Source organism: Dermacentor albipictus, chromosome 1 (genome assembly GCF_038994185.2).
Source record: "Dermacentor albipictus isolate Rhodes 1998 colony chromosome 1, USDA_Dalb.pri_finalv2, whole genome shotgun sequence".
In the NCBI taxonomy this organism is placed as follows: domain Eukaryota; kingdom Metazoa; phylum Arthropoda; class Arachnida; order Ixodida; family Ixodidae; genus Dermacentor; species Dermacentor albipictus.
The window spans coordinates 166,884,587-166,899,040 of record NC_091821.1 but is presented as its reverse complement, the minus strand read 5'-3'; the positions used below and the strand labels follow the sequence as shown (position 1 = coordinate 166,899,040).

Genomic DNA, 14,454 nt, shown 5'->3' with positions numbered 1-14,454 from the left:
GTTCCTTGTTCTTCGCAAGCTACATACGAAATGATATTTTACCTCTAGTCTTTGAAGAAAAATGGTTCCATGTGCGCTCTCTAATTAACACGCTGCTGTTTTGCGGCCCCATCATGATTAAATCGGTACTATTCACGTATAACTAACGCGTGAAACTCTCAGAGGCAGGCATTTGCATTGACTAAAGTTTGCCCTGCTATGCTAAATGGCATACCATATAAGTCCGTAATAAACGGTGAACGGATCGTACCAGATGTGATATAAAAAGCATTTCAGGGTTAAATCGAGCAGGGTGGCGTAAACATCATTATATTGAAAGTTTGTGCAAATCAACTTTAGACCTTGATAGCACGTTGAGCTTTCCTTGATTGCGGCGTTAGTGGCAAACTACCCCTTTGGGGCTCCTACGAGGAAAATTATATTGAGGGAGCGAGAGAACGCTCTATATGGTCACATTTTAGTTGACGGCGAAGAAGCAAACACAGACAAAGTGACATAAGAATTTAAGTTTTTAATAAACGAACTATTGCTTTAAACAACAAAGCGAATTAAATTATTGGGTTTTATGCGCCAAAACCAAGATCTGATTATGAGGCACGCCATAGTGGGTAACTCAGGAAATTTGGACATCCTGAGGTTCTTTAACGTGCGCCTAAAATCTAAGTACCCCCACAAGTGTTTTCGTATTTCGCCACCATCGAAATTCGGCCACCGCCGTGGTCGGGATTCGATCCCGCGATCTCGTGCTTAGCAGCGCAACATCATAGCCCTTAAGCAACCACGGCGGGCAAGAAAACACACACAAAAAAACCAAGCAGTACTTCAAGCACGACGATAGCGCGTCGCATCAGTCGTCGAAATCTGAACTCACGGACCGAGCCTGTCCGCTATTTAAACATGCATCACACGACACTCCAGAATAATCGCTCGTGCTCGCTTGCATTCCAGAATGTATGTAACAGTATTCGCGTCGCACGCGCTATCTGATTAGACAAGACGCTTTCGCTACAGAATCCGCGACAACATTAAGGAATTTTCCGTTACATAAACGCGTCTTGCCCCGAGCGACAAATCAATAACTGTGACGATCCGGAGCGAAATGGTCACCGGCAAAAAGCAAAGCAAAGTACATACTTGCGATAATATAATATCGAGAAGGTGAGATTTCTACCGGCTTGTGTCTAACCACCTTCAAGCTGTAATCTGCGTGAGGGAGGCAACGGAACTCGTAAAGACAGTTTAGGGTGAGCGCGCGGAAAACAGAACTAAATAGAGAGAGAAAGAGAAAAGAAAGAATATGGAGAGAAAGAAAAGGTGGGCGTGGTAATTACAAGTATGCCGACGTAAAAACTTAAATTTAGTCATTATGACGGGGCTAAAGATTGGGAAGAAAGCAAGCGTTTCGAACATACGAGTATAAGCAAACAAAGTCCAAAGCCTAGCACAACCTAGAAAGAGAAGGCAGGGTACTTAAAGTGCTGTTTAGAATTAGTGGTGTTTGACAAATTGTCATTAACAACTTCTCACGTTCACGAGTTTGAGCAGCTGAGTATATTAACGATGAAATATTTGCAACTACGGCTCACGACGATCACTTCGACGAAGAAAATGAGACCTGTTCTACAAATCTGTTTTTTTTTTTTCTTTTCAGCAAAGAAGACACTTTCTATTTTATTGCGTACGTATATGTCATACAAAAACATACGGTCTCATAAGTTATTTTGCAGCACGCTTCTGTAAATTTCGAACTTGTATTCGCCGCTCGTGCTCTTCTTCAAATGTGGCGCAGGTGCTTAATAATTTCGCCCGACCTTCCAGTGTTCGCACATCTTTTCATCAAAGACGCCGACAACGCCAAGGAACTGCTCCCTTCGGCAAAAGCCGAGCGACGTTCACGCCGCTCGTCGACTTGGAAAAGTCATCGCTGATAGCACAGACACGAGGTGCGCCTTTGAAGGTGAAAATGAGTACGGAGGCGCAATTACTGCAGTGCCGGCGAAACCGTTTAGGAATGCGAAACGCTGCCGCCGCGGCGTTTGTCTTTTCAGGGTGCGCACGCAAAGTGAAAGGAAAATTGAGATCACGTGGCACGCACATGAAGTAGTTGTACGATTTGGTGAAACGTTCGGCGCGCTATAAAAGAGAGAAAAATGCCAAACGTGAAAGGCGCGTACGCGCTTTCAAGTAGCGAACAGCAGAACATCGCCCGTAGAAAGGTTAAATTCCTGTAGCCAGAATGGTCAAAAATTTTCTCTTATAAGAACCTTCATTCACTTCTTCAACACACTGATGACTTCAGGTTAAATTTTGTGAAATGTATTTTTTATATGCACGTACATTTAAGTACACGAGCGCAGTTTTATTGCACCGCCATCCTAATGCGGACCCTGGAGCTGGAAATTCAAGGCGCCAACTCGATCTGAGCAGCAGAACGCCATACCTACCGAGCCATAGCGGCACGTGGTGTAAATTAAACTTTGGCGCTGCGCAGGTTCGGACGATATCAATCATAACGGCAATTCCATCATCTCACTTATGCCGTTCAGTGTCATTGTAGGTACAGCCCAAAAGAATACCTTTAGCGTGCAGCTTTCGCACACGGATAGGCCGGACATGTATACGACTTTCGCAGCACGAGACAGAGTACGATTTGAGTTATCTATACCATAATGATCCACCTTCCGCAAAAATTGAAACGCGAACAGAAGAAAAAACACAACTGATCACAACGCCTGTTCCGTGTAGTTACTCTATGCCGCGACGTGGAATCGCGCTGTAGGCGGTCTTAAGCCCAGCGTAGTCATCATCTATTTCCGCTTCCAAGCTTGAATTAAGGCGTTGTAACAAACACAGGTGAACCTGAAAACGTAACAGTGCATTCTAGTCCGTTTTCTACTCCTTGCCGTTTCAATTCATGCTGACGCGAGCACTTTTCGAGACGTTACGGTGTGTGTGATCTAGATATTCATTTAACTTACAGAAAAAAGAAGCCCGAAGGAAACTTAAGCAGACGTGCCGCCGTCTTGTTCCTGATAACAAACCTGTACAAGCCAATACAATCCATCCGCGCCACAACACGTGATTGTACATAGCTCTGAAAGCATTACCGAATAACGCACGCTGCTTGTAGTCAGAAATGTTACTCCCAACGACAGAGAGCTATTTTCCTACTTTTGACGATCGTTATCTCAGAAGTGCTCCTTAATGCTTACTTCATGTAAAATTGTCAGTTTTTCTTTCTCACTTCATTAGCTCTATGTCCAGTCCCATTTCATGAAAGCATCTGTGTTCCTCCAATAGCCCAGAAACGATTGAGGAAACTTGTACTGGACAGGCCCTTGAGGCGTACAGGCGTACAGGATTGGGCAGCTCCGTTGTGGCCTTGCCGGATCGATTACGCGTACACAGCTTGGCAGTTCGCGTTTGCCTCGACCTTTGAGCGACGTTTCATAAGAGCACCCTCGCTCTTCGTCCCAGTTGGGCGTTATACTAGATTCCGGCTTTGCTGTGTGAAATAGCGCCTCCTTCGCCAGTCACTGCACCGTAGAATCAGCGGCCACTGACTTTCCGGAGCAACTGGTTGCGCAACAGAAAGGAGGCGGCAATATCTCACCCTTGCCTGTTGCCTGCCCTGCCTAAGTGCAGTGTAGCGGGAGCCTAGAAACAACTGTTGCCTCAGGGCTGCACATCGGGTTTAACTGGATTGCGCACCCGTCAGAGCCTACAAAACCCTGCCAGCTGAACGACTGGCGAGCAGCGATGATGGCATTACGCCAGCGACAAACGATTGAGCGCGCAATGCAGTTCTGTGGATTATTTTTTTTTCTGCAAGCAATACTGAATATATTACATAAAAATACACTGTATGACCCAGTAGAGATTTCAACAACGAATTCAGTGATGTATTTTCTTTCCCTTTCTTTATTTTATTTTTGTGCCCGTCATCTATAATTTACTCACGCGGCCCCAACAAAGCACGGCTCACTGTTAACATTCGAATCAAGCATTTAGCCCAATATAGTATAGCCGGAGCCACATTTACCCTAGCCGAGAAATACGAGACGCCATTGCGTATTCCTACGTGCGGTCTCCGAAACAGATCCAAGGTTTTGTTCCGTTAGTCAGTTCCCCCGATTGCCAGAATCTATAATAAGTTAAAATAATATTCAGAAAGACAAAATAGGCAGAGCTAACACGCATATTGCAACTAATATGTGACAGAACAATTATAGTTTTAAAAACTGCGGTATAGAAGAGGCTACAACTGTATAACTAAAGCACAACTTTGCACAATACTGTGCGCGGTGTGAAAGCGCACGCTCAGCGACACTTGCACAGTGCGCATCCCGCTCAACCGCTGCAGCCCGTGTGAGGACGTTCCGAGTGCGTCACTGCCCCCCAAGAACTGCCCGGCCGAATTCGCCACTTTCCGCTGGGCTGTTCTCGGTGGCCGCGGGTCTAGCCATGCGTCAGGAGACAAAGGCTCCTCTTTCTGCACATTCACAGTTGTTCCGCGCATTCGCACTTCTGGCTGAGCGAAGCGAGGGTCGAGACGCCAACTGAAATGACCCCAGTCTCCCGCTGGGTCCATGAAAGGTGTGGCATCGCCTTTGTCGATCGCCGCGCTTTATGAAATGTGGCAATTAGGCGATAATACTGCGCGGCTGTCAATCATATTATATCGTACCTTTCACCTGATGAGGAGGAGTCACACTTTCTTTTCTTCAACGGTTGCTTCAAGTAGTGACACGGCAGGTTCATGTCCACTCTAACAGTGATGCATGTATAGATCCTGGCAAACGCGCAGCGCCCTTTGACACGAAAGCTGGGCCTTTCACTCCAGTTCTGGCTGTTGATGTGCATGCACGTTCATGTTTTTTCGTCTTTCATTGTAGGCCTAATCTTTTTGTAAGTGCGTGATTACCGCGTCGATTCCCTCGAGCGTGATAACCTTTAAAAAAATAATACTAATTAGAGTGGCACTGCAGCCGGCGGCACGAGGTCACAATGAACAAGTGAACGTGGAGCATAGCGAAAACCAAATACGTGTTCTAGACATGAACATTTGGCTCCCACGTAGGGATTCACTTCTACCGCATTTTGTTCAGAAGCACGTCAAGTTGGATAAAAAGACTTCTCCGGTTTCAACACTGCATTTCCTTCAGCTTCAAACCTTTATCTTGACGCCGGATCTTCAAAGATTCGACATTTCAAACAGAGTTTTCCTGTTTAAACATAGCAGTACTGAACTTTCAGGGCTACAGAGCCACGACGCGCAATTTTGCATCTTAGGTTACAAAACAAAACAAACGTGAACATCGCGTCTTTATCACATACGAATTTCGCCTATAGATAAAACGTACTAGAAGGGTCCTGTAAAACAAAGAAGACGTCTGTTTAGTCTACTGAAAAAGCACAGGGGAGTAATTACGAACACGGTTAGTGGGAAAAGCCCATTTCGCGTGTTTTCCCCCTGGATGCGGTGATCTGAACAACGAAGTAGCTCGCCTTCGAACAAAAATGTGGTCGCTCTCCAACCGAGTCGACGTTGCTGTAGCAAAGTAACATAATGGCGCCATCAGGCGGCGAAGTCCTCCCAACAGGATTGAAGGAAGCTTGATTGAACACTCGTATATGCATGAAAAGTGGGTGTAATTAGGGACAACGCTATATTTTTTATTATCTCGAAATCTCCTTCTCACTTACAGTTTTTTTTAAATATTCACATCTCGCTGTTACGTCTGTTTCCGCTTATTTGTTCTGTATTAAATAGTAGTGATGAAGGCGAGAAACTCGTTGGGGGCATCACGGAAATCCCAGGTGGTGGTAATGCGGTGTCGCGAACGACTTACGTGCAGCCATTCAGTTTGGTTGTAGTAGTAACAGTAATAGTAGTAGTACGAGGAGGAGGAGGAATAGGTGGATCAGTAGTAGTAGTATAGTAGTAGTCGCGGCAGCAGCAGCAGTAGCTAGTTATAATTATTGTTATTATTATTGTTATTATTATTATTATTATTAGTAGTAGTAGTAGTAGTAGTAGTAGTAGTAGTAGTAGTAGTAGTAGTAGTAGTAGTAGTAGTAGTAGTAGCAAAGCAGGGGGCAAGGAAGCAGGGAAGAAAGGGGAAGAAGGAAAGGTCCGTGAAAGAACTGAGCGCGAAAAGCACACAAGAAGGCGACGAGAACGAGCGCTTGTCCTCGCCGTCTCTCATATTTTGTTTATGGGTCGTCTTTTCACCGCCCAGAGCCCTTTTACGATGACTAACCAACTCGCCCAACAACATGTTCTACTTAAGGAAATGGCTGCTGTGACCGCAGCGTGTCTAATCTTGAGTTAGAACGCTGGAGTTGGCAGCACATAGGAGAGTAACAGAAGAAGGTAAGAACGTATAACAATAAATGTAGATATATACAAAGAGACACCAAGTATGAAAGCGTTTTTTGTTGTTGTTGTTGTTGTTGTTGCGCACGTGTCACGTACTTTCAGGTGTAGTGGTCGCAGGCGTACGCCGTGCCACGTAACCATGTCGTCGAAAGCAAATCACTCGACAGAACAGTAGAAGAGAGAAGGTGAGAGGGGCGCTTTGCATTCCCAGAGAAGCGACAGAACAGCACCGGGGTCTGTGCTGTGTCGTTTATGGAGAAGTGCAAAGTTCAGGAGGAAAGAGTATGAGATGTGGCGGCACGTGTCCAATTTTTGGTGATGTAGTCAGGGTACGGCTTTTCTCACCGGGCTGACTGAGCCATATGATACTCTGTAGCGACCCTGCACGCATGCCAGTGGTTTCTAATAACAAATGGCCATCACTTCCAATTTCTGTGTTGCATCGCGAGGAGTCCTTCATGACACCCGAAGCGGTTAACAAGCGCGCATTCCCTACGCGGTGCATTTCGCGCGCGTTTTGAGATGACCGCGTTGAAAAACGATGTAATAAATTATTTCATTCGATGCTGAGGAATTAAGGTTCATAGTGTAGTCAATGGATTGAAAGTGATTGATTAAGGAAAATGAAACAAAACTATAATAAGACTACACCGTTAAGCTGTTGCATACATTAGACACTGTTTGTGTTTAAATTACCAATGCGGACACCTCACGAAAGCTAACGGCTAAAATGGTAACGTGCAAAAATTTTTCATTTTAATTCACATTTCGCAAATTCTGATGGAAAATGCTATAGCCTACGCATAAGCCAGTATATAGTGTGGCATCGACTTCAAAAACGGAGAGCCGGGCAAGACCAATGCTTTTGGAGGAACAGATTTACGATAAATAATTGCCTTGCACACAAAATATACTACCTCAAATAAGAATAGCCAATAACTGTTGGTGAAGTGCTTCGCATTAGGTCCAACGAATTTTCTATAGAAAACGGGAAACATATTTTAACGCCTGTACTAATATTGCGTTACTACAGCTTCTAGAAGACTCATCGTCACGAAGAGCCCATGCAAATCAGACTCGTATTGTTATACTCACTAAGCTTGTTATTAAACAGTGTGTTTTGATAAACTCCGAGCATACAACAGCAACGACAGTGCACTCAGCAGTTCTTCTTTCACCTACTTTTACAAGGTCGCCATTCTCAAACGTTTCTTCGGTGGTCAATGTGCAGCTAGCTCCCTGAACTCTGCCTTTTCTTTCGCGCTTGAGTGGCGAAAAGCGCACAAAGCGCCCTGCTGTTTGAGTGTGTAATCTGACACCGCACATGACTTGGTGCGCCGTAACTCTCGCGTGATTTTTGCCTTCCGAAATGCACAGCGCGTTTGACGGTTGCTACCAACAGCCTATAGAACTGCGGTCGCTCGTAGCAGCGGAAACGCTTCTTCGCCAATGTTGCCGGCAGTAACCTGCAGCCCAGTTCTTCGCCAGACGATTGCCAATGAAAGTGATTTTTATTCAAAGGATGCAAATTCAAAGCTGTTACAGACGTGGCAAGCAATTCGGAAATATTTTGTTTTCTCTCCAACTGAGGCTGGCTAAGCGAGGTAGGGCAATGGAAGTCGCTATGACAGCTCTAAAGAAACTGGGAAGAAAGATAAATGACACTTTTCTCTGGAAAACTTAGTCATGACGGCGCTGCACGAGCTGCCACGCGACCTCTGTAGTTCTGTTCGCTCTTTCCGCATTAGCGACACAAGTGCAGCAGCTGAAATTCAAGTCCGACATGTGCGCCCCAAATATGGAGCCGCGCGCCGTTCCGCAATCTCTTTCATTGCCACTCAACGTGATGATGTGCCCTTGGTTCCTCCTGCAGGTCATCATACGACCGTCAGGCCTCTGAAGCGGCAGCAGCAGTGCAGCTCGCCCACCGTCGCGTGCAGGCGCCTAATCCGCGCAGGTGGCGCTCACAATACCAGCCTCGAGTCGCTGCCTCCTCATTAGGCTGTTTTTGTTCAAAGCGCGAAGCGCCAGGAGAGAAAGAATGGGCTTTAGCACTCGGTCGCTGAACATGCTTCCCTCAGCGAGGCACATCTCCCAACCTTGCAGCGTAGAGTCTGACTAGCTGTCACGCGACCGCTGCCCGGAAGGCGAAAATATTGCTTAAAGGCATTCTGAACCTGTCAGCCATTTCCTGCATCATTTGAGCACTTTGGAACATTTCACATCTGCTGATGCGCTCGGTTATTGTCACTTGCGCCTAGAAAGACGAGCACCATTGTTCGTTATATAGTTTACCATGGATGGGAGGAGAGAGCACGTCTCCTAGGGTGAAAAAGAAGCTAAAAAATGCGCAGCATATCGCGAATGACTCGACGAGCATTGCAGGTTGGCCTGGGTCGCCCTTGTACCAACCGGCGCACTTGCAACGACGAAATGAGAAATAAAAGCTCAGAGAAAGCTGCATGCGGCGCCGGAGTAAAGTGTTTCAAGGGAGGCGTACAGCGAATGCGCAGCAGTGGTTGAGAAGACTTGCAGAATTCGTTTCTTTTTGGAGAGGAGGAGGAAAGATGCACAGTAATACAGGAGGCTGTCGGCATACGCCGAACGCGCAACGCGACGTACAAGCAACTGTCTGTAGCGTAGTGTGGCTATGCTACACACAGTTTTTCCTTATGGAAATAGCCATTTGTCTGCTGCTAGCTGCTTCTCCAGCCGCTCTTTCGCACCATTATTCCGTGTGTTACACGATGCCCACTTCAAGGGTGGTCTTCTTCGCATCCAGCCACTAAACTGTAATGATCGTTTCTTTTTCGGACGCAGTCCATATCCTTTAGCCCACGGGCTTCCAGTCAACGCGCTGCTCATGTTTTGTTGCGTTGTTAGCGTCAAAGCCCACCGCAATTAGGCGCCTCGTTTTTACGGTAAGCTATTTCCGTTGCTTCTAAGCAGACCTTATTTTGTTATTCCGCGCTTTTAGAGCCTTTGCTGTGGTGTCACGCCCGATTCGCGCCGCCGACAAAGCGCGGAACGTCTATGAAACTCGGCGAGCGTGGCGCGCTCGTGCAGCGTGGTACAGGCGCCGGCGCGAGTTTCGCTTTGATCAACAATTATCTCGCATTCTGCTTGGGGGTCTGTCGTTTACCTAGCAGCGCTTGCATTACTTACGGCAATAAATAAAATTTGCTCCGAACAGCTTTCGTTTGAAGAACAGGATTTGTTATCTATTGCTCACCTGCTGCATAACGTCGTAATCCTTTTATGAAACGCGGTCAGCATCGCTTCGCGAAAACATGTTTGCCTCAGTGCACGTGGGGCACGTGCCTACTGCGATTGCGCGAATACCACTTTTACACGACGCGTACGTTCCGCGCTCGCTAAGACGTCATTGTGGTTGGAAGAGCGCAAATGTGCAAAGGTGCACCAGACTCTTGCAGGTTTTGACAGACCGAGGTACATCTTCAGGGTTCTTCAAGTGAAAGTGTTGAAGTAGAGGAGCGACACAATCCCAACACGGCAGAACAAGAAGCATAGAAGGCCAGAAATTTTTTCCGCTTCTTATTATCTCCCGTACAATGCCCGGTGCGAACAACCAAACAAAATAAATATTATCGGTTAAAATTCCGGCCTGTTATTGTGTCCGCCTCAGGAAAGCAGCACAACTGTCATAGCAAAGCCACCTATAAGATAACTCTTTTTTTCCTACACTGCATGAGCTAATTTAGCCTTGCTTGATAAGTACATTAAACAGCTTGGCGCGCGTCCAGTAAATGTTAAGAAGTTTAATACATTTGTGAATACGGCATGCTGAATATAGCAAGTATAGAAAAATTTATATTAGTAGAAACAGGTAAAATACTAACCTATACGTAAACGTTCGGGGTGAACCCAGAAATTAGGGATTTACTATCGAAACAATTATAACAAACTTTCAAGGTTCCTTTCTTTCCTTCGCTACTTCATGCGGTATATATATCAGCTGCACATACCATATCACACGGTATGCGCATCACCTGGTTTATTGGAATTCAATAGGACGATAAACAAATGCGAATTGAGATGGCTACTCCTGTTATGGTAGTCCTATTACAAATAAAATTAAAACGTAGAGACGCCGGCCGATTTTTGACAGTTCCACTAGTTAATAAAGTGACTTACGATACATCGTAACGACTGGCAGTAGCGTTCCAAAGATGAATTTCACGAAGAGCTTGTCTTAAGTAAAACCACACCGCGAATTTTCTGCGTTGACCCAGACGCCGTCCACTCTCTAACCGCCCTTACACAGTCATTCCTCAGTGGAATCCCCGAGTCGCCTACGTATGACTGTTAGACGCGTAAGAACATGTCCCAACCACTGCTTCGGCGTGTAACTGCATTCTCCTCCAACTGCGTTGATCCTTTTGGTCAATAGAGGTTGTGTGCTATATATATATATATATATATATATATATATATATATATATATATATATATATATATATATATATATATATATATATATATATGAAGCACCCAAATCTAGCAAAAATCACGACTTCAGCTTGTGTGCTTCCGCGCAACTGGTGTCTGGCTCTCAGCCGTAACCAAACGGAAGTTAAGGCAGCGACGGGACCGTTAACACCACCAAAATGCTCGCTGACCCACTGTTGACTTTCGGTTGACTTCACTGCCATCCATAATAAGTCGCTTGTAGCATTCTCGGAGGCTGGCACGGTTATCTTGTCGATGTATTTCTCACGTAAGGGCAAACGACAGCAAGGCAGTTTCTAGAAGTGAAAATCTTGGAAGCATGGTCTCGCCTCTATTCGGCCCTAAGAGGTTCGAGAGCGCTGGTGAAGTGCTAAAGTCAACAGGTTCAGACACGTGGCATGTTCTCTTGCTATTTCCATCTACGTTTTCTTCTCATATCGAGCTCACCATGTTTGCCAACCGGATTTGCGTGACGCCGCGGCCGGACTGGAGTGCTCGCGGCGCGCTCTAAACTCCACTCTAGCTGTGTTTTGGTTCACCATTTCTTTCTTTCCTGCTCCTTCTCAGATACGAAAGACACGTCGATTTGTGCCGAAGCGGCTACACCATTCAACACATGAAGCGTACTTGTGAGTAAGTGACATTAACGGGTGCGCCTACACGGCAATCTTTCTACAGTATACGTTTCCTCTTGTGAACGACGTTTAGGAAGAAATTGTTCAACTCGATTATGTACCCGCCACATTGCCATAGTTCCTATCAGTTTCATTGATGACTCTATGTGTGTGTAAAGTGAATACACCGCTGGAATAGTTTGTCAACTAGGTAATTGTACAATCTTCTGCCTCGTAAATGACGAAGCAGATGCATTGCATGGCTGTGATGAATAAAATGTACAAAATCTGAAAGAGAGTGACATGTAGAAACCACAGACACAAGTATTTTCTGGATTTTATCTGTTGGACGAGACGGCAGAACACAAGCCGCCTCATTTCAGTTGTCAATTTAATAGCCCCAGTTGTTTTTTACCATAGCTACAAGTTTTTAATATTATATCCCTGGACTCAAGCGGCTGCTTCACGTGCGAGTTATCTATATGCAGATAGCGCAATGAAAACGGCACGCAGTTGGTTCTTTGCTTTCTTTTCGATTTCTTCTTTTTCCTCCTTCTGGCAAGTCACTCTAGAATTTCATTCACACTTCCCGCTAACGGCAGAGAAGTACAGTCTGAGGTGACTGCATCGTGTTTGAACTAAGCGATACCACCCATAAACACAAGGGCAAAGACACACAATACAACAATTACGTTGTGTCTCTTTGCCTTTGTGACTTTATCGCGCGCGTTTACTTCCTTCAAAAACCGCTCACGGCACCCGCCTATAAAGGGGTAAACTACTGACCCATAGGTATAAGAGCCCGAAGCCTACAGCTTAGTGAGCGTGGAACATCACTTGATCCGACCACCACATGTGCTTGAACGTGCACTAAAATATCAGCAAAAAGCCGTTTTCTTTTTCTCGTTCGTTGTACCGTCTCCGCGAGATGAAAAAGCGCCCGTGCAGCCCGTACGGTGTCACACTTGTCTGTAAAGTTGACACGAACTTAGGCGCGCAGCCGACGACTGTCACAGTGCGCTGGAAAAGAGCGCGAGCCATTGGGCGCGCACTCACCGTGGTCGCCGCTGGCCGAGACCTGGGCGGCTGGCGCGCGCTCGACCTGGGACGGCGAAGCGGGGGCACGCTGCAGCTCGTCCATGGCGCAGCCGCCAACTCTTCTTCGGCCCAGACTGAAGGCGGCCGCAGGCGGAGCGCGCACAGCCGCCGGCCGACGGCAGCGCCGCGGGGTTCCCGCCCGGGGAAGCCGCGAGCGCCGCCGCCGCGAACGAGCGCTTGCCGGCGCGTTTCGCGCGCTCGACCCCCGGCCGCCCGTACAGTTTGCCTTGTGGTACGCTGCCGTGCTTTACTTTGAGGCCGTGTCGTTTAACGCACTTTCGTGTGGTGTTGCGCTCAACAGCAGGCCCTACACCGTCGTACCAGATGCGCGTCGAACTCGGCCTTAACTCAGCATTGAAGGTGCGCTTTGTGCGCTATAGCGAGTATTAAAGTGTTTGAGAAATGTCTTAGTCAAAAGTCTGCGCACGCTAACCGCCCTACGTACTGAGGAACACGAGCCGAGTTCGCGTTCTGCGCATGGCAGCTAGTGCGAATGAGATTCACGCGAGCTTGCAGTCTTGCCACCGCAACATTTTTCTCGCGGGAGACTCTACGTCGTCCCATTCCGTCGTTTCGTAACGCATAACAGACGGAAGCATACCCGGACGATGTGCTTTCTTTCACCTACTGTCATGGCTTTCCGCTGCTCCTTTTCAACGTTCCCTTCACTGAAATCACCTGTTGCTCAGTTACTTTGTCACACATGGCTTTTGAGTATGCATGGACAGAAGTACTAACTTTTCGTAGCATAACCTTCAATGTGCAGCATGACAGTAGGTGACCCGGGTAGCTGACGTGACCCAAAGCAAGGGAGACACATGAATATGGAGAAGACATTAAGCACTCAGATCAGAACGGCATGCTGTAAAGAATGGTGCCACTGTAAGAGGAGTAAAACATGTAGACAGTGATGTCACAATGTATCCGGAGGCTGATATAAACACACCTCGGAATGCCTTTCTTTCTTCAGGAATTTCCTCCGCTCGCCAATTTCCGCAGAACTCGCACGCTAAATAATTTTCCAGCTCTTTGAGCCATATATTATTTCGCCGTGCTATCTTCCGGCTCCCTAGTCAGCTTATTGCGAAAACAATCACTCCAGAAAAGCGTCGTTGCCAGGTTCACCACTAATTATCACGAATCACCGCTAATTCCGCCTCAGTCACCGCTAATTATGATCAATCAAAGCAAACAACATAGAAAGCTTCGCTTACGTCGATTCTCACAGTGCGTATGATCCGCATATTTTTCCGCTTAGTGAGCCCTCCTAGTGTGGATGGCCCTTGACTAGCTTCGCTGGGACTCGGAAGATATTTTTTATATGATCAGGCGCCACTCAGTTCTGGAAAAAGAATGCGCTCGCTTGCACAGGAATTCGAATAGAAAACGTTGCGCACAGGTACCGGATGCTGGAAACAAGATGTTTCGAGAGTAGTGCGTAACGTTTTATTAAAGTGTCCTGACAATTCATTTTTTACGTGGAACCATTTTAGCCAATGAATTCCCAAGTCGAAATTGTGCATCCCATCACATAAATTCTTTCGCTTTGACTGGTGATATTTGTGATAATGACACTTTCAAATATTGATGGGGGCGAAATGCGAAAACACCCTGTCACAGAGTTGCATGCCCGCGCCCCTCTCGAGTGGGCCGACATTGCCACCGCAGCCGCAACGCTGCTTGCACGGCGATGAGGGAGAGCGCTCCCCATTGTCCCCGAACCCGCCCGACGGGCTGATCACGTGGGTCGTCGGAGCGCGGCGGAGGGACGAGGCGGCAGAGCAGCTTGGAGGACGAAGGAGCGGGGTCGTGCACCGGGGGACAGCTGAAGATGTGGTCGGCAGGCTGAGATCTCCAGGCCGAAGCCTTCGCCGGTCGAGCGACAGACGG

The 14,454-nt window shown here is 46.9% G+C and overlaps 1 protein-coding gene across 1 annotated transcript in view; it reads right to left on the bottom strand.

The window, feature by feature from the left end:
- LOC135911721 (synaptotagmin-15-like) overlaps positions 1-12,644 on the bottom strand; it is a 387,529-nt gene extending 374,885 nt beyond the window's left edge. The window contains exon 1 of the mRNA XM_070528890.1: positions 12,523-12,644. Within this exon, the coding sequence (XP_070384991.1) occupies positions 12,523-12,607 (85 nt within the window). The 5' untranslated portion in view covers positions 12,608-12,644. The remainder of the gene's footprint in view (positions 1-12,522) is intronic.
- Between the last annotated feature and the right edge of the window lie 1,810 nt (positions 12,645-14,454).